Source organism: Oncorhynchus nerka, linkage group LG22, assembly GCF_034236695.1.
Source record: "Oncorhynchus nerka isolate Pitt River linkage group LG22, Oner_Uvic_2.0, whole genome shotgun sequence".
Lineage (NCBI taxonomy): Eukaryota > Metazoa > Chordata > Actinopteri > Salmoniformes > Salmonidae > Oncorhynchus > Oncorhynchus nerka.
In genome coordinates this window covers 3,707,964-3,728,426 of record NC_088417.1, presented here as the reverse complement: position 1 = coordinate 3,728,426, position 20,463 = coordinate 3,707,964, and the positions used below count along the sequence as shown (strand labels likewise).

The 20,463-nt window shown below is 49.7% G+C and overlaps 1 protein-coding gene across 2 annotated transcripts in view; it reads left to right on the top strand.

Moving 5' to 3' along the window:
• The window catches only part of LOC115127923 (divergent protein kinase domain 2A), a 92,521-nt gene that overhangs the window by 8,900 nt on the left and 63,158 nt on the right, over positions 1-20,463 (top strand). For both annotated transcript variants that reach the window (XR_010460441.1, XM_065006865.1), the window contains exon 2: positions 5,054-5,943. Coding sequence is in view for 1 of the 2 variants with exons in the window: in XM_065006865.1 (XP_064862937.1) it covers positions 5,290-5,943 (654 nt within the window). In the remaining variant the exon portion in view is untranslated. The remainder of the gene's footprint in view (positions 1-5,053; positions 5,944-20,463) is intronic.

Below are 20,463 nucleotides of genomic sequence, written 5' to 3'. Positions count from 1 at the left end.
AACCAAACCCTAGCTAACCAAACCAAATCGTAGCTAGCCAAACCAAACCCTAGCTAGCCAAACCAAACCCTAGCTAGCTTTAGTTCCCCCCCAAACCCCCCAAAATGATGAAAATTACGTTATTTCAAAATACCCCGGTATACAGTAGGCTTTTTATGGTTTACTGGCCATGCCTAGTCAGAGGTGGCTTTGAAGCATCTCTCTCCTCCAACAGCCAGAGGTTAGCCCTGGTCTCTGTCTGGTTAGCCCTGGTCTCTGTCTGGTTAGCCCTGGTCTCTGTCTGGTTAGCCCTGGTCTCTGTCTGGTTAGCCCTGGTCTCTGTCTGGTTAGCCCTGGTTTAAGCTTGGGTGCTATCCAGATGTTCATGTCGTCATACAATCCTTTTCTCATGCTGAGATTTCCAGTATTACTGGCTTAATACACGAGGTGGCAGAAAGCCCATTGGGTTTCTATTACCAGAATGTTAACACAATGAGCACAATTCACAGCAGACAGCTCTGACTGATGTGTAGCTAATTTTCTCTGGTACTTTTGTCGGAGTAGCCAGCCTGCTTTTGTCGGAGTAGCCAGCCTGCTTTTGTCGGAGTAGCCAGCCTGCTTTTGTCGGAGTAGCCAGCCTGCTTTTGTCGGAGTAGCCAGCCTGCTTTTGTCTGGTAAAAGGCAAGATGAACTTCAAGCAAAACATTAGGAAATGTAGTTCGCTACATTCTGTCTATGATAAACATTAGAAATGATCGCCGTGCGTCACTGTAGCAAACAACACCTTGCTTTTTCACTGAGCGCATTTTACTCGAGTAGTTCATTAAGAGACCAACAGTGTTGCACTTCTGTCGTCTGATGAAATGAAGCTATTTCCTGCCGAATGTGTTGCACTAATGTATTTTCTGTAAAAGAAAATTGTAATTGCTTTCTCCTGTTGTACTATTCACAACAAACACAGTGACAGGCTCAACTGTTCTGGGGAACTACTCTGATATCCCCTCCTGATGTGGGCCTGAACTCTGATACCCCCCCCCTGATGTGGGCCTGAACTCTGATACCCCCCCCCTGATGTGGGCCTGAACTCTGATACCCCCTGATGTGGGCCTGAACTCTGATATCCCCCTGATGTGGGCCTGAACTCTGATACCCCCCTGATGTGGGCCTGAACTCTGATACCCCCTGATGTGGGCCTGAACTCTGATACCCCCTGATGTGGGCCTGAACTCTGATATCCCCCTCCTCCTGAATTTGGGCCTGAACTCTGATATCCCCCTCCTCCTGATGTGGGCCTGAACTCTGATATCCCCCTCCTCCCGATGTGGGCCTGAACTCTGATATCCCCCTCCTCCCGATGTGGGCCTGAACTCTGATATCCCCTCCTCCCGATGTGGGCCTGAACTCTGATATCCCCCTCCTCCCGATGTGGGCCTGAACTCTGATATCCCCCTCCTCCTGATGTGGGCCTGAACTCTGATATCCCCCTCCTCCTGATGTGGGCCTGAACTCTGATATCCCCCTCCTCCTGATGTGGGCCTGAACTCTGATATCCCCTCCTCCTGATGTGGGCCTGAACTCTGATATCCCCCTCCTCCCGATGTGGGCCTGAACTCTGATATCCCCTCCTCCCGATGTGGGCCTGAACTCTGATATCCCCCTCCTCCCGATGTGGGCCTGAACTCTGATATCCCCCTCCTCCCGATCTGGGCCTGAACTCTGATATCCCCCTCCTCCCGATGTGGGCCTGAACTCTGATATCCCCCTCCTCCCGATGTGGGCCTGAACTCTGATATCCCCCCTCCTCCCGATGTGGGCCTGAACTCTGATATCCCCCTCCTCCTGATGTGGGCCTGAACTCTGATATCCCCCTCCTGATGTAGGCCTGATGTGGGATGTGGGCTGAACTCTGATATCCCCCTCCTCCTGATGTGGGCCTGAACTCTGATATCCCTCCTGATGTGGGTCTGAACTCCCCCTCCTCCTGATGTGGGCCTGAACTCTGATATCCCCCTCCTGATGTGGGCCTGAACTCTGATATCCCCCTCCTCCTGATGTGGGTCTGAACTCTGATCTCTTTGCTCCTCGTGGAGCTCCGTGCCACACGGTAAATGTTACTTGAATAGAGATGATATCATGCAGGAGATGTTTAACCGCCTCCACCGCAGCCGGCGTCTCCACTCACACTCTGTTGTAGGAAGCAGCCAGGCAGCCGTCCCTTTTGAAGCTTCTTATCGACATCAGTTTTTACCTCTTGTGTTCGTGCGCTATCTCTCTCTTGCTCCCGTTCCCTTTCTCTCTCCCAATCTACTTACCCTCTCTCTTACCATCCCCCCCGTCCCTGTGTCTGTGTCTGTCGAATACGAATGCAAAGTTTTGATATGAGGCTTTTTTTATTTTTTTAAATTTAATAAAATGTTCAGACAGTGTTAAATCGCTGGTGTTGTCCTGCTCACCCCCCCTTGTTCATTTTTAGGCAGAGGGGGAGGGGGGGGGGGTGTAATATGGAAATGCTCAAAATATGAATAGTTTATTGTTCTGTGTACCGTGCTTAAGGCAATGGTTCCACGTGATCTCATGTGCACCTTGGAATGGATATAGAGTCTGCCAATTAGTTTGCTCAATGAAATGTAATTTAGAATAGAACTGGCAAATGAGCAGGAGTCTTTTTTTTCCCTCCGTGTTGAGAGAACCAGATTTATTTTACGTGAAGCCAAGGAAAATGCAAAGTGGCGCTGCTAGTTGGGTGCATAATTTCTCAAATCAGTAATTCTAATGTCTTTTTAGCTAGTCTGGTGGAATGAGGGTTGAGGAGGAGAGAAGAGCTGCAGGGGGACTGTCTCAGCTTGGCTCCTTTACGTAGGAAAGTAATGGGGACTGGACCTGCTGCAGTAAGCAGACAGGTGTGGCGTCATGTGTGTCTGCTCTCTTCGCTGCTCCCAGTCCCGTGTCACTTCCTGTCTCTTGCCGACGAGCGCCGTACGGAGGTCATCGACACGCATTAATCACACTAGCTGCTAGCTCTCCTGCTCGTCAGCTTGTTCCCTCTCAAGTTAGCAGCGGCCCTAATAGCCATGTCTTAATGAGCTCTAATTGAGAATGGGCAATTTTCATGGTCAAAGCCATTGTGAATTTAACAAAGCCACTTCATCAGTCTTCTAGTATTGCTATTGAACAGATCGAGAGCTACTGCTCTGCTGCCTCGTGTCTCTATCAGCGACCCAGATCGGGAGCTACTGCTCTGCTGCCTCGTGTCTCTATCAGCGACCCAGATCGGGAGCTACTGCTCTGCTGCCTCGTGTCTCTATCAGCGACCCAGATCGGGAGCTACGGCTCCCCGGGTGAACCTGGCTAACGGCTCCCCGGGTGAACCTGGCTAACGGCTCCCCGGGTGAACCTGGCTAACGGCTCCCCGGGTGAACCTGGCTAACGGCTCCCCGGGTGAACCTGGCTAACGGCTCCCCGGGTGAACCTGGCTAACGGCTCCCCGGGTGAACCTGGCTAACGGCTCCCCGGGTGAACCTTACATATACATCAACATTACCCTTCAGGACCAAACCATCTGTTTCTTTCAGTCTCTCCCTGTCTGGTTATCTCTCTCTCGCTCTCTCTAGGTCTCTGTTCTGCTGTTACTGTAGCGACACCAGGCTCTTTTATACCGTCTACTTCAAAGCTAGATTAAAACCATCCAGGGCAACTCTGCTGATCAAAGGTTAAACTCCTAAGGTTATCTTCTGTGATGCACACAGGGTCCTGTTCCATTTGAAAGGGAGAACCAATATATTTGCTAGTGGTTAGCCCACGCGCTAGTGGTTAGCCCACGGGGGAGGGGCTTGGTGTGGGGAGGAGGGGCTCGGCGTGAGTGGCGTGGGGGAAGGGGCTCGGCGTGAGTGGCGTGGGGGAAGGGGCTCGGCGTGAGTGGCGTGGGGAAGGGGCTCGGCGTGAGCGGCGTGGGGGAAGGGGCTCGGCGTGGGGAAGGGGCTCGGCGTGGGGAAGGGGCTCGGCGTGGGGAAGGGGCTCGGCGTGGGGGAGGGGGCTCGGCGTGAGCGGCGTGGGGGAGGGGCTCGGCGTGTGTATAAATCAAAGGTGGACACTGCACAGAAGGAGATGAGACCAAATAGACGAGAGAAAGTGGACATAAATGCTCAGAAAAACAAACAAAAAAACAACTTTATTCTTGCCATACAGGCATTTGATATAAATCAAATCAAATGTATTTATATAGCCCTTCGTACATCAGCTGATATCTCAAAGTGCTGTACAGAAACCCAGCCTAAAACCCCAAACAGCAAGCAATGCAGGTGTAGAAGCACGTATAATAATTTGATATATCGCCCAGCCCATGTGGAACATCTCAACGTTCCATCAGAAACAGTCTTCTGCTTTTCCACTCTTTTAAAATAATGTTTTATTGGAAGTCGCTCTGGATAAGAGCGTCTGCTAAATGACTTAAATGTAAAAGGTACAATATATCCCAGAGATAGAGAGGGGCTGTGGGCCGTCTCGTTTCTGTACAGACGGAGAGAGGGGCTGTGGGCCGTCTCGTTTCTGTACAGACTGAGAGAGCGGCTGTGGGCCGTCTCGTTTCTGCACAGACTGAGAGAGCGGCTGTGGGCCGTCTCGTTTCTGTACAGACGGAGAGGGGGGCTGTGGGCCGTCTCGTTTCTGTACAGACGGAGATGGGGGCTGTGGGCCGTCTCGTTTCTGTACAGACTGAGTGAGGGGCTGTGGGCCGTCTCGTTTCTGTACAGACTGAGAGGGGCTGTGGGCCGTCTCGTTTCTGTACAGACTGAGAGGGGCTGTGGGCCGTCTCGTTTCTGTACAGACGGAGAGGGGGGCTGTGGGCCGTCTCGTTTCTGTACAGACGGAGAGAGGGGCTGTGGGCCGTCTCGTCTCTGTACAGACGGAGAGGGGGGCTGTGGGCCGTCTCGTCTCTGTACAGACGGAAGCCCAGAGATGAGGTTATCATGAATCAAAAGAGACTTGGTGCAACTGTTGTGAAATGTATCCCTTTTTGTATTTCGCTGGCATCTTGTGTAATGTTCCCCTCTCTCTCTCTCTCTCTGCTTGGTTGCAGGCTCACCGGTCGAGGCTCAAGGTTCAACAGACAGACGGGGAGAACATGACTCGCAGACCTGTGCCAGATCTTTGCATGGGGCCCACTGTGCCAGCCTCACCCCTACCAGGCCCTCTGATACCCCGGTGAAACATGACCGAGAGGCTGTGAGGCTAGGATAGCCACCCTGTCCCCCCCGTCCCGACAATACTCTCAACAGTTCCCCCTAACCCCTAAACTCCCCATCCTGTCCCACCATGCTGCGTTTCCTGCCTCTGAAGCTGGGTCGCCTCTACCGTTGTCTGAAGCTTCTGCTGGTGGTGGGTCTGTTTGTTATCCTCCTGATGAACACCCACAACCTGTTCGCCTCCTTCCAGAAGAACGAGCTGACGGACCGCCGCTTCATCAACCTCAACAAGTGCCCCGCCTGCTTCGGCACCAGCTGGTGCAGGAAGTTCATGAACGGCCAGGTGTCTTTCGAGACCTGGGGACGCCTGCGCTTCCTGGATGTCTTCAACGTCAAGAACGTGTACTTCGCCCAGTATGGAGAGCCGCGCGAGGGGACGAGGCGCGTGGTGCTCAAACGCCTGGGGTCCAATCAGGAGCTGGCGGACATCGACCAGAAGATCTGTAAGAGAGCTACTGGCCGTCCGCGCTGCGACCTCATCCAGGCCATATACAAGACTGAGTTCGCCAGGCTGAACGGGGACGTGAGGCTGCTGACCCCTGAGGTGGTAGAGGGCTGGTCTGACCTGGTGCACTGCCCCTCCCAGAGGCTGCTGGACAGGGTGGTGCGACGTTATGCCGAAACCAAAGACTCTGGCAGCTTCCTGCTGAAGAACCTGAAGGACACCGAGAGGATGCAGTTACTGATGACCCTGGCCTTCAACCCTGAGCCCCTCCTACTACAGGTAGGAACTAAGGCCTTTTTAATACCCTGTTCTCTTCTCGTGTTTCCTCTGTGTTACTGTATTTAAAAGGTAAAGGTGTCTTCGTTGTTTCCTATCGGTTATTACCTTCTGATTGAGATGCAGTGTCAAGACTGCTGACATGTTTTAGAGAAGCCAGGTGCCAGTTATACTGTTAGGTCTTTTCCCAGAGCGCTACAGTGTGAGAATTTCACCAGAATGTTCAGCTTTTAAAATGTACATGTATAAACTAGGCTTGGGCAGTATACCGTACATACCGTATTCTGGGGTATTGTATGAACGAGGCTTGGGCAGTATACCGTACATACCGTATACTGGGGTATTGTATGAACTAGGCTTGGGCAGTATACCGTACATACCGTATACTGGGGTATTGTATGAACTAGGCTTGGGCAGTATACCGTACATACCGTATACTGGGGTATTGTATGAACTAGGCTTAGGCAGTATACCGTACATACCGTATACTGGGGTATTGTATGAACTAGGCTTGGGCAGTATACCGTACATACCGTATACTGGGGTATTGTATGAACTAGGCTTGGGCAGTATACCGTACATACCGTATACTGGGGTATTGTATGAACTAGGCTTGGGCAGTATACCGTACACTGGGGTATTGTATGAACTAGGCTTGGGCAGTATACCGTACATACCGTATACTGGGGTATTGTATGAACTAGGCTTGGGCAGTATACCGTACACTGGGGTATTGTATGAACTAGGCTTGGGCAGTATACCGTACATACCGTATACTGGGGTATTGTATGAACTAGGCTTGGGCAGTATACCGTACATACCGTATACTGGGGTATTGTATGAACTAGGCTTGGGCAGTATACCGTACATACCGTATACTGGGGTATTGTATGAACTAGGCTTGGGCAGTATACCGTACATACCGTATACTGGGGTATTGTATGAACTAGGCTTGGGCAGTATACCGTACATACCGTATACTGGGGTATTGTATGAACTAGGCTTGGGCAGTATACCGTATACTGGGGTATTGTATGAACTAGGCTTGGGCAGTATACCGTATACTGGGGTATTGTAATTCACTAGGCTTGGGCAGTATACCGTACATACCGTATACTGGGGTATTGTATGAACTAGGCTTGGGCAGTATACCGTATACTGGGGTATTGTAATTCACTAGGCTTGGGCAGTATACCGTATACTGGGGTATTGTAATTCACTAGGCTTGGGCAGTATACCGTATACTGGGGTATTGTAATTCACTAGGCTTGGGCAGTATACCGTATACTGGGGTATTGTAATTCACTAGGCTTGGGCAGTATACCGTATACTGGGGTATTGTAATTCACTAGGCTTGGGCAGTATACCGTATACTGGGGTATTGTAATTCACTAGGCTTGGGCAGTATACCGTATACTGGGGTATTGTAATTCACTAGGCTTGGGCAGTATACCGTATACTGGGGTATTGTAATTCACTAGGCTTGGGCAGTATACCGTATACTGGGGTATTGTAATTCACTAGGCTTGGGCAGTATACCGTATACTGGGGTATTGTAATTCACTAGGCTTGGGCAGTATACCGTATACTGGGGTATTGTAATTCACTAGGCTTGGGCAGTATACCGTATACTGGGGTATTGTAATTCACTAGGCTTGGGCAGTATACCGTATACTGGGGTATTGTAATTCACTAGGCTTGGGCAGTATACCGTATACTGGGGTATTGTAATTCACTAGGCTTGGGCAGTATACCGTATACTGGGGTATTGTAATTCACTAGGCTTGGGCAGTATACCGTATACTGGGGTATTGTAATTCACTAGGCTTGGGCAGTATACCGTATACTGGGGTATTGTAATTCACTAGGCTTGGGCAGTATACCGTATACTGGGGTATTGTAATTCACTAGGCTTGGGCAGTATACCGTATACTGGGGTATTGTAATTCACTAGGCTTGGGCAGTATACCGTATACTGGGGTATTGTAATTCACTAGGCTTGGGCAGTATACCGTATACTGGGGTATTGTAATTCACTAGGCTTGGGCAGTATACCGTATACTGGGGTATTGTAATTCACTAGGCTTGGGCAGTATATCGTACATACCGTATACTGGGGTATTGTATTATTATATAATATATTGTGTAATATATATGTACAGTACCAGTCAAAGTTTGGACACCTACTCATTCAAGGGTTTGTATTTATTTTGACTATTTTCTTATTTCTCTCAAATGTAGAAAATGTAGAAATGTGGTTACAAGTGTAGAAATGTGTGTAGAAGTGTCTACAAGTGTAGAAATGTGGTTACATCCCTGTTAGAGAGCATTTCTCCTTTGCCAAGATAATCCATCCACCTGACAGGTGTGGCATATCAAGACGCTGATTAGACAGCATGATCATTACAAAGGTGCACCTTGTGCTGGGGGACAATAAAACGCCACTTTAAAATGTGCAGTTTTGTCATACAACATAATACCACAGATGTCTCAAGTTTTGAGGGAGCGTGCAATTTGCATGCTGACTGCAGCAATGTACAACAGAGCTCTTGCCAGAGAATATAATGTTCATTTATCTACCATAAGCCACTACCAAAGTCGTTTTTTGGCAGTACGTCCAACCGTCCTCACAACCACAGACCACGTTTAACCACTCCAGCCCAGGACCTCCACATCCTTTTTCTTCACCCCTGGAATCGTCTGTAAACTCATTCTGATTGGCTGGGTCTGGCTCCCCAGCTGCTGGGCCTATGCCCTCCCAGGTCTAGCCATTGCTGCGCCCCTGTCCAGTCATGTATTTATAGACTGTCAGAATGGTGACTCATCATTAACTGAAGATGTCAAGTTGGTTTTAAGGCCTATGTTTTTTTCACTAGGAATGACAGTTGTTAATCCACTATTTATCAAGCGTTGGTGCTTGGGCACCTTGCAGGTTGATATGCATCTGATGCGTATGCTAAAGATGACGCTTCTCTAGCCGGTACTGATAGGCTGAAGGGCCAGGCGATTCTAGTGTTGAAGGTGCAGGAAACCCTTCTGCCCCGAGGGGGCTCTGCGGGAAACCCTTCTGCCCCGAGGGGGCTCTGCGGGAAACCCTTCTGCCGCGGGAAACCCTTCTGCCCCGAGGGGGCTCTGCGGGAAACCCTTCTGCCCCGAGGGGGCTCTGCGGGAAACCCTTCTGCCCCGAGGGGGCTCTGCGGGAAACCCTTCTGCCCCGAGGGGGCTCTGCGGGAAACCCTTCTGCCCCGAGGGGGCTCTGCGGGAAACCCTTCTGCCCCGAGGGGGCTGTCAGTCAGGAGAGGAACAGAACAGGGCTCTATTAGGGCTCTCTACTGATCTAGACAGTCACTACCAGCTGGTAGGATGGATGACCTACGGGGGCAACTAGTCTAAATGACGGCTGACCTACGGGGGCAACTAGTCTAAATGACGGCTGACCTACGGGGGCAACTAGTCTAAATGACGGCTGACCTACGGGGGCAACTAGTCTAAATGACGGATGACCTACGGGGCAACTAGTCTAAATGACGGATGACCTACGGGGGCAACTGGCCTAAATGACGGATGACCTACGGGGGCAACTGGCCTAAATGACGGATGACCTACGGGGGCAACTGGCCTAAATGACGGATGACCTACGGGGGCAACTAGTCTAAATGACGGATGACCTACGGGGGCAACTAGTCTAAATGACGGATGACCTACGGGGGCAACTGGCCTAAATGACGGATGACCTACGGGGGCAACTGGCCTAAATGACGGATGACCTACGGGGGCAACTGGCCTAAATGACGGATGACCTACGGGGGCAACTGGCCTAAATGACGGATGACCTACGGGGGCAACTGGCCTAAATGACGGATGACCTACGGGGGCAACTAGCCTAAATGACGGATGACCTACGGGGGCAACTAGTCTAAACTGGCCTAAATGACGGATGACCTACGGGGCAACTGGCCTAAATGACGGATGACCTACGGGGGCAACTGGCATAAATGACGGATGACCTACGGGGGCAACTGGCCTAAATGACGGATGACCTACGGGGGCAACTGGCCTAAATGACGGATGACCTACGGGGGCAACTGGTCTAAATGACGGATGACCTACGGGGGCAACTGGCCTAAATGACGGATGACCTACGGGGGCAACTGGCCTAAATGACGGATGACCTACGGGGGCAACTGGTCTAAATGACGGATGACCTACGGGGGCAACTAGTCTAAATGACGGATGACCTACGGGGGCAACTAGTCTAAACAGCACGAGTATGGCTACTACTCCCTCCCTCTCGTTTCACGGCCCTTCCCTCACCCTGCTGCAGCACACAGAGCAGCAGTCTCCCAAGTCAGACAGCAAACAAGTTCCCACATTTAAAATAAATAAAATAAAATAAAAAATAAACATGTATTTTAAACTATCTGGATATCTGGAGAAAATGTCATGGTTATTATTTGAAGTAAACCGGGACATGGTGTACAGTGCCAAACCTTCTGTAAATTACAGGGGAGGTATCTTCCTTCCGATGACAGAGATCGTTAGCCTTAGCCACTTAGCATCAATCAGACCCACCTCATAACCAACCTGCAGCTTGTTCATCTAAATACGTCCTCCTCAACCAATATGAGGAAGTGTTATGGAGTGCTGTGGTGTGGAGCCTTCCTCTGAAGGTCAGGGATTTGCCTAGTTAGACCTACTGAGTTACTGCATATTTACAGTAAATGGAGGGCAGGTTTGAATTATTCAAAGTGGGATGGTGTGTGTGTGTGTAAAACTGAGGCCAATCCATAGACTATTTCTGGAGCTTCCTTTTCAACAGTAGCACAGTGTTAACGCGGGTCCTGGGTACCCACACGGTTATCCATTTAGTTTCTGCCTGAACACGACACCTGATTCCATCCATCAACTCCTCAAACATTTTGATTTGTGAGGAGAGAAAAACCTAAAATCTGCACCTGTTTGGGTTCCCAGGACCTGGATTGGAAACCACTGCAGGACCACATCTCTCTGACTGACGGGGGGTTGGCTGGAGGCGGGGGTTGGCTGGAGGCGGGGGTTGGCTGGAGGCGGGGGTTGGCTGGAGGCTAAATGGTTTTATGCATCTAGAGTCCTCTATCTCTGACCTGGGTTCTAGAGTCCTCTATCTCTCTCTGACCTGGGTTCTAGAGTCCTCTATCTCTCTCTGACCTGGGTTCTAGAGTCCTCTATCTCTCTCTGACCCGGGTTCTAGAGTTCTCTATCTCTCTCTGACCTGGGTTCTAGAGTCCTCTATCTAACTCTGACCCGGGTTCTAGAGTCCTCTATCTAACTCTGACCTGGGTTCTAGAGTCCTCTATCTAACTCTGACCCGGGTTCTAGAGTCCTCTATCTCTCTCTGACCCGGGTTCTGTCATCCCTGTATCATTCTGCATGTCCAGATCACGTAATATATATTGCCCCACTCTCCACATCAATTTCCCCTCCCCCCGGTGATTTACAAGCAACTAATCAATTGCAATTTCATTTGGCATTGACCGTATCTCGTGACGGGTTGGGACAATAATGGGCCTAGCCTGTGTAGACTTTCAATATTGTGATGTGACCTCCAATCCCTCACTCAGCCCCCTACACCTCCAGACATCTGGAAGGACAAAGACCAGATCAGTCCTTTAGTTAAGTGCAATCTGTCAAATCTGATTAGCCTTGTGTGGTCCGTCTCTCTCTCTCTATCCCTCTTTCTCTCTCTCTCTATCCCTCTTCCTCTAGCCGTCTCTCTCTCTCTCTTTCTCTCTCTCTTTCTCTCTCTTTCTCTCTCTCTCTTCTCTCTCTCTCTTTCTCTCTCTCTTTCTCTCTCTCTCTCCCTCTATCCCTCTTTCTCTCTCTCTCTCTCTCCCTCTAGCCGTCTCTCTCTCTCTCTCTCTCTTCCTCTCTCTCTCTTCTCTCTCTCTCTCTTTCTTCTCTCTCTCTCTCTTTTTCTCTCTCTCTTTCTTCTCTCTTTCTCTCTCTTTCTCTCTCTCTCTCTCTCTTTTTCTTTCTCTTTCTCTCTCTCTCTCTTTCTCTTTCTCTCTCTCTTTTTCTCTTTCTCTCTCTCTCTTTCTCTCTCTCTTTCTCTCTCTTTCTCTCTCTCTCTCTCTCTTTCTCTCTCTTTCTCTTTCTCTCTTTCTCTCTCTCTTTCTCTCTCTTTCTCTTCTCTCTTTCTCTTTATCCTCTCTCTCTTTAATTCCATCAGTGTTTTATGGCCATTATACCTCCGAGGCTTGGTGAATCATCTCTGTCCTCATCTCACAGACACATTTCAACTCTCTCTTGTGTTTACTGGTGGTCTGAGTAATGGATCAGGGTCTGGGCAGGAGAGAGCCCCTCCCTGGGACGGAGACTAGATCTTTTCTCCAGTCACCTCTGTTTTTAATCTTGACTGTTTCCTCTCTCTCATTGAGTCTTTTCTGAGAGACTCTAAACCATCTCTCTCTGTACTCTCAGGCTGTAATGGGTCTCTCTTTCTGGTTCCAGCTACAGGCTCTTTCCAGCTACAGGCTGTATGGGTCTCTGGTTCTTGTAATGGGTCTCTGGTTCCAGCTCTGGTTCTCTCTTTCTCAGGCTCTGGGTCTGGTTCTCTCTGTAATGGGTCTCCAGCTCTGTAATGGGTCTCTCTGGTCTCTCTGTAATTGTTCTCTCTCTCTGGTTCCATCCTCTCTGGTTCCAACTCTATGGGTCCTGGTTCCACCAGGCTGTATCCCTCTTTCTCTCTCTATCCTTCTTTCTCTCTCTCTCTCTCCCTCTTGTGTCCGCTCTAAAAACCCTTGCGTTGCGGATAATTCCATCAGTGTTTTATGGCCATTATACCTCCGAGGCTTGGTGAATCATCTCCTGTCCTCATCTCACAGACACATTTCAACTCTACCATCTTGTGTTTACTGGTGGTCATGAGTAATGGATCAGGGTGGGAACGGTGGGCAGGAGAGGAGCCCTGGGGGTCCCTGGGACGGAGACTAGATGAGTGGCTTGTGGGCAGACGGGGTCCAGTATATGTTGGGGAGAGGCACCTCGGGGCTGTTTTTAATGACCTTTGACTGTTCAGAGTCCTTGCGCTGCTCGGAATCATTGAGTCAAAAAGGAGAACATTTTCTGAGAGACTGTGTGGGGGAGGGAGGCAAACAGTTAGCAGCACTAAAACCATCAATATTTAAACTCTGTACTCTACAGGCTGTAATGGGTCTGTTCTGGTTCCAGCTACAGGCTGTAATGGGTCTGGTTCCAGCTACAGGCTGTAATGGGTCTGGTTCCAGCTACAGGCTGTAATGGGTCTGGTTCCAGCTACAGGCTGTAATGGGTCTGTTCTGGTTCCAGCTACAGGCTGTAATGGGTCTGTTCTGGTTCCAGCTACAGGCTGTAATGGGTCTGGTTCCAGCTACAGGCTGTAATGGGTCTGGTTCCAGCTACAGGCTGTAATGGGTCTGGTTCCAGCTACAGGCTGTAATGGGTCTGGTCTGGTTCCAGCTACAGGCTGTAATGGGTCTGTTCTGGTTCCAGCTACAGGCTGTAATGGGTCTGGTTCCAGCTACAGGCTGTAATGGGTCTGTTCTGGTTCCAGCTACAGGCTGTAATGGGTCTGTTCTGGTTCCAGCTACAGGCTGTAATGGGTCTGTTCTGGTTCCAGCTACAGGCTGTAATGGGTCTGTTCTGGTTCCAGCTACAGGCTGTAATGGGTCTGTTCTGGTTCCAGCTACAGGCTGTAATGGGTCTGGTTCCAGCTACAGGCTGTAATGGGTCTGGTTCCAGCTACAGGCTGTAATGGGTCTGGTTCCAGCTACAGGCTGTAATGGGTCTGGTTCCAGCTACAGGCTGTAATGGGTCTGTTCTCCAGCTAGGCTGTAATGGGTCTGTTCTGGTTCCAGCTACAGGCTGTAATGGGTCTGTTCTGGTTCCAACTACAGGCTGTAATGGGTCTGGTTCCAGCTACAGGCTGTAATGGGTCTGGTTCCAGCTACAGGCTGTAATGGGTCTGTTCTGGTTCCAGCTACAGGCTGTAATGGGTCTGTTCTGGTTCCAGCTACAGGCTGTAATGGGTCTGGTTCCAGCTACAGGCTGTAATGGGTCTGTTCTGGTTCCAGCTGGTTCCAGCAGGCTGTAATGGGTCTGGTCTGGCTGTTCCAGCTACAGGCTGTAATGGGTCTGGTTCCAGCTACAGGCTGTAATGGGTCTGTTCTGGCTGTAATGGGTCCAGCTACAGGCTGTAATGGGTCTGTTCTGGTTCCAGCTACAGGCTGTAATGGGTCTGGTTCCAGCTACAGGCTGTAATGGGTCTGGTTCCAGCTACAGGCTGTAATGGGTCTGGTTCCAGCTACAGGCTGTAATGGGTCTGGTTCCAGCTACAGGCTCTAATGGGTCTGGTTCCAGCTACAGGCTGTAATGGGTCTGGTTCCAGCTACAGGCTGTAATGGGTCTGGTTCCAGCTACAGGCTGTAATGGGTCTGTTCTGGTTCTAAGGATAAACTTCTTTTTTTTTCTCCCACTGACAAAGAATCTGCGACAGACAGACAGACAGACAGACAGACAGACACCTCTACTGTTTGAGGATCTCCCATTTTAAAGGGTAGGTACTAGAGGTTGATCGATTCATCAGAACGGCCGATTTAATTAAGTTTTCATAACAATCGGAAATCTGTATTTTTGCACGCCGATTTAAAAATAATAATAATATTACATTTATTTTTTTGATTTTGAAATGTATTTTTTTATACCTTTATTTAACTAGGAAAGTCAGTTAAGAACACATTCTTATTTTCAATGACAGCCTAGGAACGGTGGGTTACCTGCCTCGTTCAGGTGCAGAACGACAGATTTTTCACCTTGTCTGCTCGGGGGATCCAATCTTGCAACGTTACAGTTAACTAGTCCAACGCAATAACGACCTGCCTCTCTCTCTCGTTGCACTCCACAAGGAGACTGTTACGCGAATGCAGTAAGCCAAGGTAAGTTGCTAGCTAGCATTAAACTTATCTTGTAAAAAACAATCAATCATAATCACTAGTTAACTACACATGGTTGATGATATTACTAGATATTATCTATCGTGTGTCCTGCGTTGCATATAATCTGACTGAGCATACAAGCATACAAGTATCTTAAGTATCTGACTGAGTGGTGGTAGGCCGAAGCAGGCGCGTAAACATTCATTCAAACCGCACTTTCGTGCGTTTTGCCAGCAGCTCTTCGTTGTGCGTCAAGCATTGCGCTGTTTATGACTTCAAGCCTATCAACTCCTGAGATTAGGCTGCTGTGACCGAAGTGAAATGGCTGGCTATTTAGCGCTCGCTAACTAGAGGGACGGAAGCTATACTGTTACACTGGCAATACTAAAGTGCCAATAAGAACATCCAATAGTCAAAGGTATATGAAATACAAAATGGTATAGAGAGAAATAGTCCTATAATTCCTATAATAACTACAACCTAAAGCTTCTTACCTGGGAATATTGAAGTCTCATGTTAAAAGGAACCACCAGCTTTCATATGTTCTCATGTTCTGAGCAAGGAACTGAAACGTTAGCTTTCTTACATAGCACATATTGCACTTTTACTTTCTTCTCCAACACTTTGTTTTCCCATGAATTAAACCAAATTGAACATGTTTCATTATTTATTTGAGGTTAAATTGATTTTATTGATGTATTATATTAAGTTAAAATAAGTGTTCATTCAGTATTGTTGTAATTGTCATTATTAAAAATATTTATATATATTTTTTAATCGGCCAATTAATCGGTATCGGTGTTTTGGTCCTCCAATAATCGGTATTAGTATCGGCGTTGAAACCTCATAATCGGTCTACCCCTAGACCAGGGCTCTCTAACTTTAATCCTGGAGTGCTACCATCCTGTAGGTTTTTGTTCCAACCCTAATCTAGCAAACTGGCCTTACATTAAGAACAATTTACCCCTCGTTTCCAAGCATGTGACTGTGGTAGCTCTTTGAACCGAAGCCTTGTCTGCTCAGTCAAGCCCATCAAACCGAAGCCTTGTCTGCTCAGTCAAGCCCATCAAACCGAAGCCTTGTCTGCTCAGTCAGGCCCATCAAACCGAAGCCTTGTCTGCTCAGTCAAGCCCATCAAACCGAAGCCTTGTCTGCTCAGTCAAGCCCATCAAACCGAAGCCTTGTCTGCTCAGTCAGGCCCATCAAACCGAAGCCTTGTCTGCTCAGTCAAGCCCACAATAGGACATGACAGGCCCCCGGGCACAGTTTCCCAAACTCGGTCCTGGGGACCCCAGGGGGAGCATGTTTTGGTTTTTGCACTAGAACTACACAGCCGATTTAAATAATCAACTAATCCTCAAGGTCTGATCGTTTGATTCAGCTGTGTATTGTTAAGGCAAAACGTGCTACCCTTTGGGTCCAAAGGACTGAGTTTGGGAAACGTTGCACGAGGGGTTAATAAGTCAGCAACTGAGTGTACAAAACATTAAGACATTTTTTTTGTAATATTGAGTTGCACAGGGATACTGGTCCATGTTGGCTCCAATGCTTCACACTGTTGTCAAGTTGGCTGGATGTCCTTTGGGTGGTGGACCATTCTAGGGGTTAACATGGCCACTATAGGACATGACAGGCCCTAGGGGTTAACATGGCCACTATAGGACATGACAGGCCCTAGGGGTTAACATGGCCACTATAGGACATGACAGGCCCTAGGGGTTAACATGGCCACTATAGGACATGACAGGCCCTAGGGGTTAACATGGCCACTATAGGACATGACAGGCCCTAGGGGTTAACATGGCCACTATAGGACATGACAGGCCCTAGGGGTTAACATGGCCACTATAGGACATGACAGGCCCTAGGGGTTAACATGGCCACTATAGGACATGACAGGCCCTAGGGGTTAACATGACAGGGCCCTAGGGGTTAACATGACAGGGCCCTAGGGGTTAACATGACAGGGCCCTAGGGGTTAACATGACAGGCCCCTAGGGGTTAACATGACAGGCCCCTAGGGGTTAACATGACAGGCCCCTAGGGGTTAACATGACAGGCCCCTAGGGGTTAACATGACAGGCCCCTAGGGGTTAACATGGCCACTATAGGACATGACAGGCCCTAGGGGTAAACATGACAGGCCCTAGGGGTAAACATGACAGGCCCTAGGGGTAAACATGACAGGCCCCTAGGGGTCAACATGACAGGCCCCTAGGGGTTAACATGACAGGCCCCTAGGGGTTAACATGACAGGCCCTAGGGGTTAACATGACAGGCCCCTAGGGGTTAACATGACAGGCCCTAGGGGTTAACATGGCCACTATAGGACATGACAGGCCCTAGGGGTTAACATGGCCACTATAGGACATGACAGGCCCTAGGGGTTAACATGACAGGCCCCTAGGGGTTAGCATGACAGGCCCCTAGGGGTTAGCATGACAGGCCCCTAGGGGTTAACATGACAGGCCCCTAGGGGTTAACATGACAGGCCCCTAGGGGTTAACATGACAGGCCCCTAGGGGTTAACATGACAGGCCCCTAGGGGTTAACATGACAGGCCCCTAGGGGTTAACATGACAGGCCCCTAGGGGTTAACATGACAGGCCCCTAGGGGTTAACATGGCCACTATAGGACATGACAGGCCCCTAGGGGTTAACATGACAGGCCCCTAGGGGTTAACATGACAGGCCCCTAGGGGTTAACATGACAGGCCCCTAGGGGTTAACATGACAGGCCCCTAGGGGTTAACATGACAGGCCCCTAGGGGTTAACATGACAGGCCCCTAGGGGTTAACATGGCCACTATAGGACATGACAGGCCCTAGGGGTAAACATGACAGGCCCTAGGGGTAAACATGACAGGCCCTAGGGGTTAACATGGCCGCTATAGGACATGACAGGCCCCTAGGGGTCAACATGACAGGCCCCTAGGGGTCAACATGACAGGCCCCTAGGGGTTAACATGACAGGCCCCTAGGGGTTAACATGACAGGCCCCTAGGGGTTAACATGACAGGCCCCTAGGGGTAAACATGACAGGCCCTAGGGGTAAACATGACAGGCCCTAGGGGTAAACATGACAGGCCCTAGGGGTTAACATGACAGGCCCCTAGGGGTTAACATGACAGGCCCCTAGGGGTTAACATGACAGGCCCCTAGGGGTTAACATGACAGGCCCCTAGGGGTTAACATGGCCGCTATAGGACATGACAGGCCCCTAGGGGTTAACATGGCCACTATAGGACATGACAGGCCCCTAGGGGTCAACATGACAGGCCCCTAGGGGTCAACATGACAGGCCCCTAGGGGTCAACATGACAGGCCCCTAGGGGTTAACATGACAGGCCCCTAGGGGTTAACATGGCCGCTATAGGACATGACAGGCCCCTAGGGGTTAACATGGCCACTATAGGACATGACAGGCCCCTAGGGGTTAACATGACAGGCCCCTAGGGGTTAACATGACAGGCCCCTAGGGGTTAACATGACAGGCCCCTAGGGGTTAACATGACAGGCCCTAGGGGTTAACATGGCCACTATAGGACCTGACAGACCCTAGGGGTTAACATGACAGGCCCCTAGGGGTTAACATGGCCACTATAGGACCTGACAGGCCCTTAGGTGTTAACACGTTCACTGTAGGACCTGTATGGTTAACTCATCTCCTCCAGTTAATCTGTTCTCCAGACGCCAGCCCCATTCTCACCAACCCTGACATGGAGATACACTACCTGCCCCAATTCATAGTGCCAACTGTAAAGTTTGGTGGAGGAGGAATAATGGTCTTTGGCTGTTTTTAAATAATGGCTGGGGCTGTTTTTCGGACTAGGTCCTTTAGTTCCAGTGAAGGGAAATCTTAACGCTACAGCATACAATGACATTCTAGATGATTCTGGGCTTCCAATTTTGTGGCAACAGTTTGGGGAAGGACCTTTCCTGTTTCAGCATGACAGTGCCCCCGTGCACAAAGCGAGGTCCATACGGACATGGTTTGTCGATATCGGTGTTGAAGAACTTGACTGCCCTGCATTGAGCCCTGACCTCAACCCCATCGAACACATTTGTGATGAACTGGAACTCCGACTGCGAGCCTTATCGCCAAAACATCAGTGCCCGACCTCACTAATGCTCTTGTGGCTTAATGGAAGCAAGTCCCCTCATCAATGTTCCAACATCTCGTGGAAAGCCTTCCCAGAAGAGTGGAGGCTGTTATAGCAGCAAAGGAGGGACCAACTCCATATTAATGCCCATGATTTTGGAATGAGATGTTGGACGAGCAGGTGTCCACATACTTTTGTTGTGTAGCAGTACACTTTCTTTCAATGTCCTCTCTTCTCTCCAAGGAATAAATTGGTGTCTAACACTGGAACCGAACCGAAGGAGGAGAGAGCCTGGGAGAGAGCCGGAAAGATAGGGGGATAAAGAGGTAGGAAAGAAAGGCAGAAAACTGAAGTAGGCAGTCTGTCTCGACACGACCCCAGCTCAAATTATCCTCCCAATATTCTTTCGACAGGCAACGTTCCCAGAGCTCTGAACAAACACACCGCCGCTTGTTTGCATTTCTAAAAGGACATCTCGTGCTCCGTTGTTTGATTTTAATGAGCGTTGGTGTAATCTAATATACATGCTTGTCCTTATTCATGTAACAGAACCAAAGTAAGCCACATAAACCTCGATGCCGAGGATGCTAGGTCAGGTCTGTTTATTGGTAGAGCAAAGCCCTTGTTTGATTTGGAATCGTGACGGCGACTCTTCGTCCTGCTCGCTTGTTGTCCAAGTCTCCAACCTCTTCTGTCCCTCGATGGTTGAGGTCTACTGTCTGTCTGTCTGAATAGTATTCACATTGCTACTAGTGTGGATCCAGACGCTGTGAATTACACGAGGGGCTTGTGTACGGTGCTTAACCCAGGCTCTCGTGCTCCCAAAGCCCCTTTCGATATTCTGTAGGGTCTTTGTGTACTGACTGAATCATGTTAGGAGTTATCTTGGCTTGAAACTCCTCTAAGGCTCGGCAATATATCAAGTTCATTCGGATTTTAATGTTTTAGCTCGATATTCCCAATGCCTGTACACCAAGAATTTATGTTGTTTTGTGTGTGTTTTTCTGAGCGTTTTATGTCCACTTGTTCTCTTGTTATATTTTTGGTCTCATCTATTTCGCTCCTTCTGTGCTGTGTTCACCTTCCCATTTATACACACACCAAGCCCCTCCCCCTGCTACACACACCAAGCCCCTCCCCCTGCTACTCACACCAAGCCCCTCCCCTGCTACTCACACAAGCCCCTCCCCCTACTGCTACACACACTCAAGCCCCTCCCCCTGCTACTCACACCAAGCCCCCCTGCTCCCACCAAGCCCCCCTGCTACTCACACCAAGCCCCTCCCCTGCTACTCACACCAAGCCCCCTGCCCACACTGCTCCCCCTGCTACTCACACCAAGCCCCCCCCTGCTACTCCCTCCCCTGCTACTCACCAAGCCCCCCCCTCTGCTACTCACACCAAGCCCCTCCCTGCTACTCACACCAAGCCCCTCCCCTGCTACTCACACCAAGCCCCTCCCCTGCTAC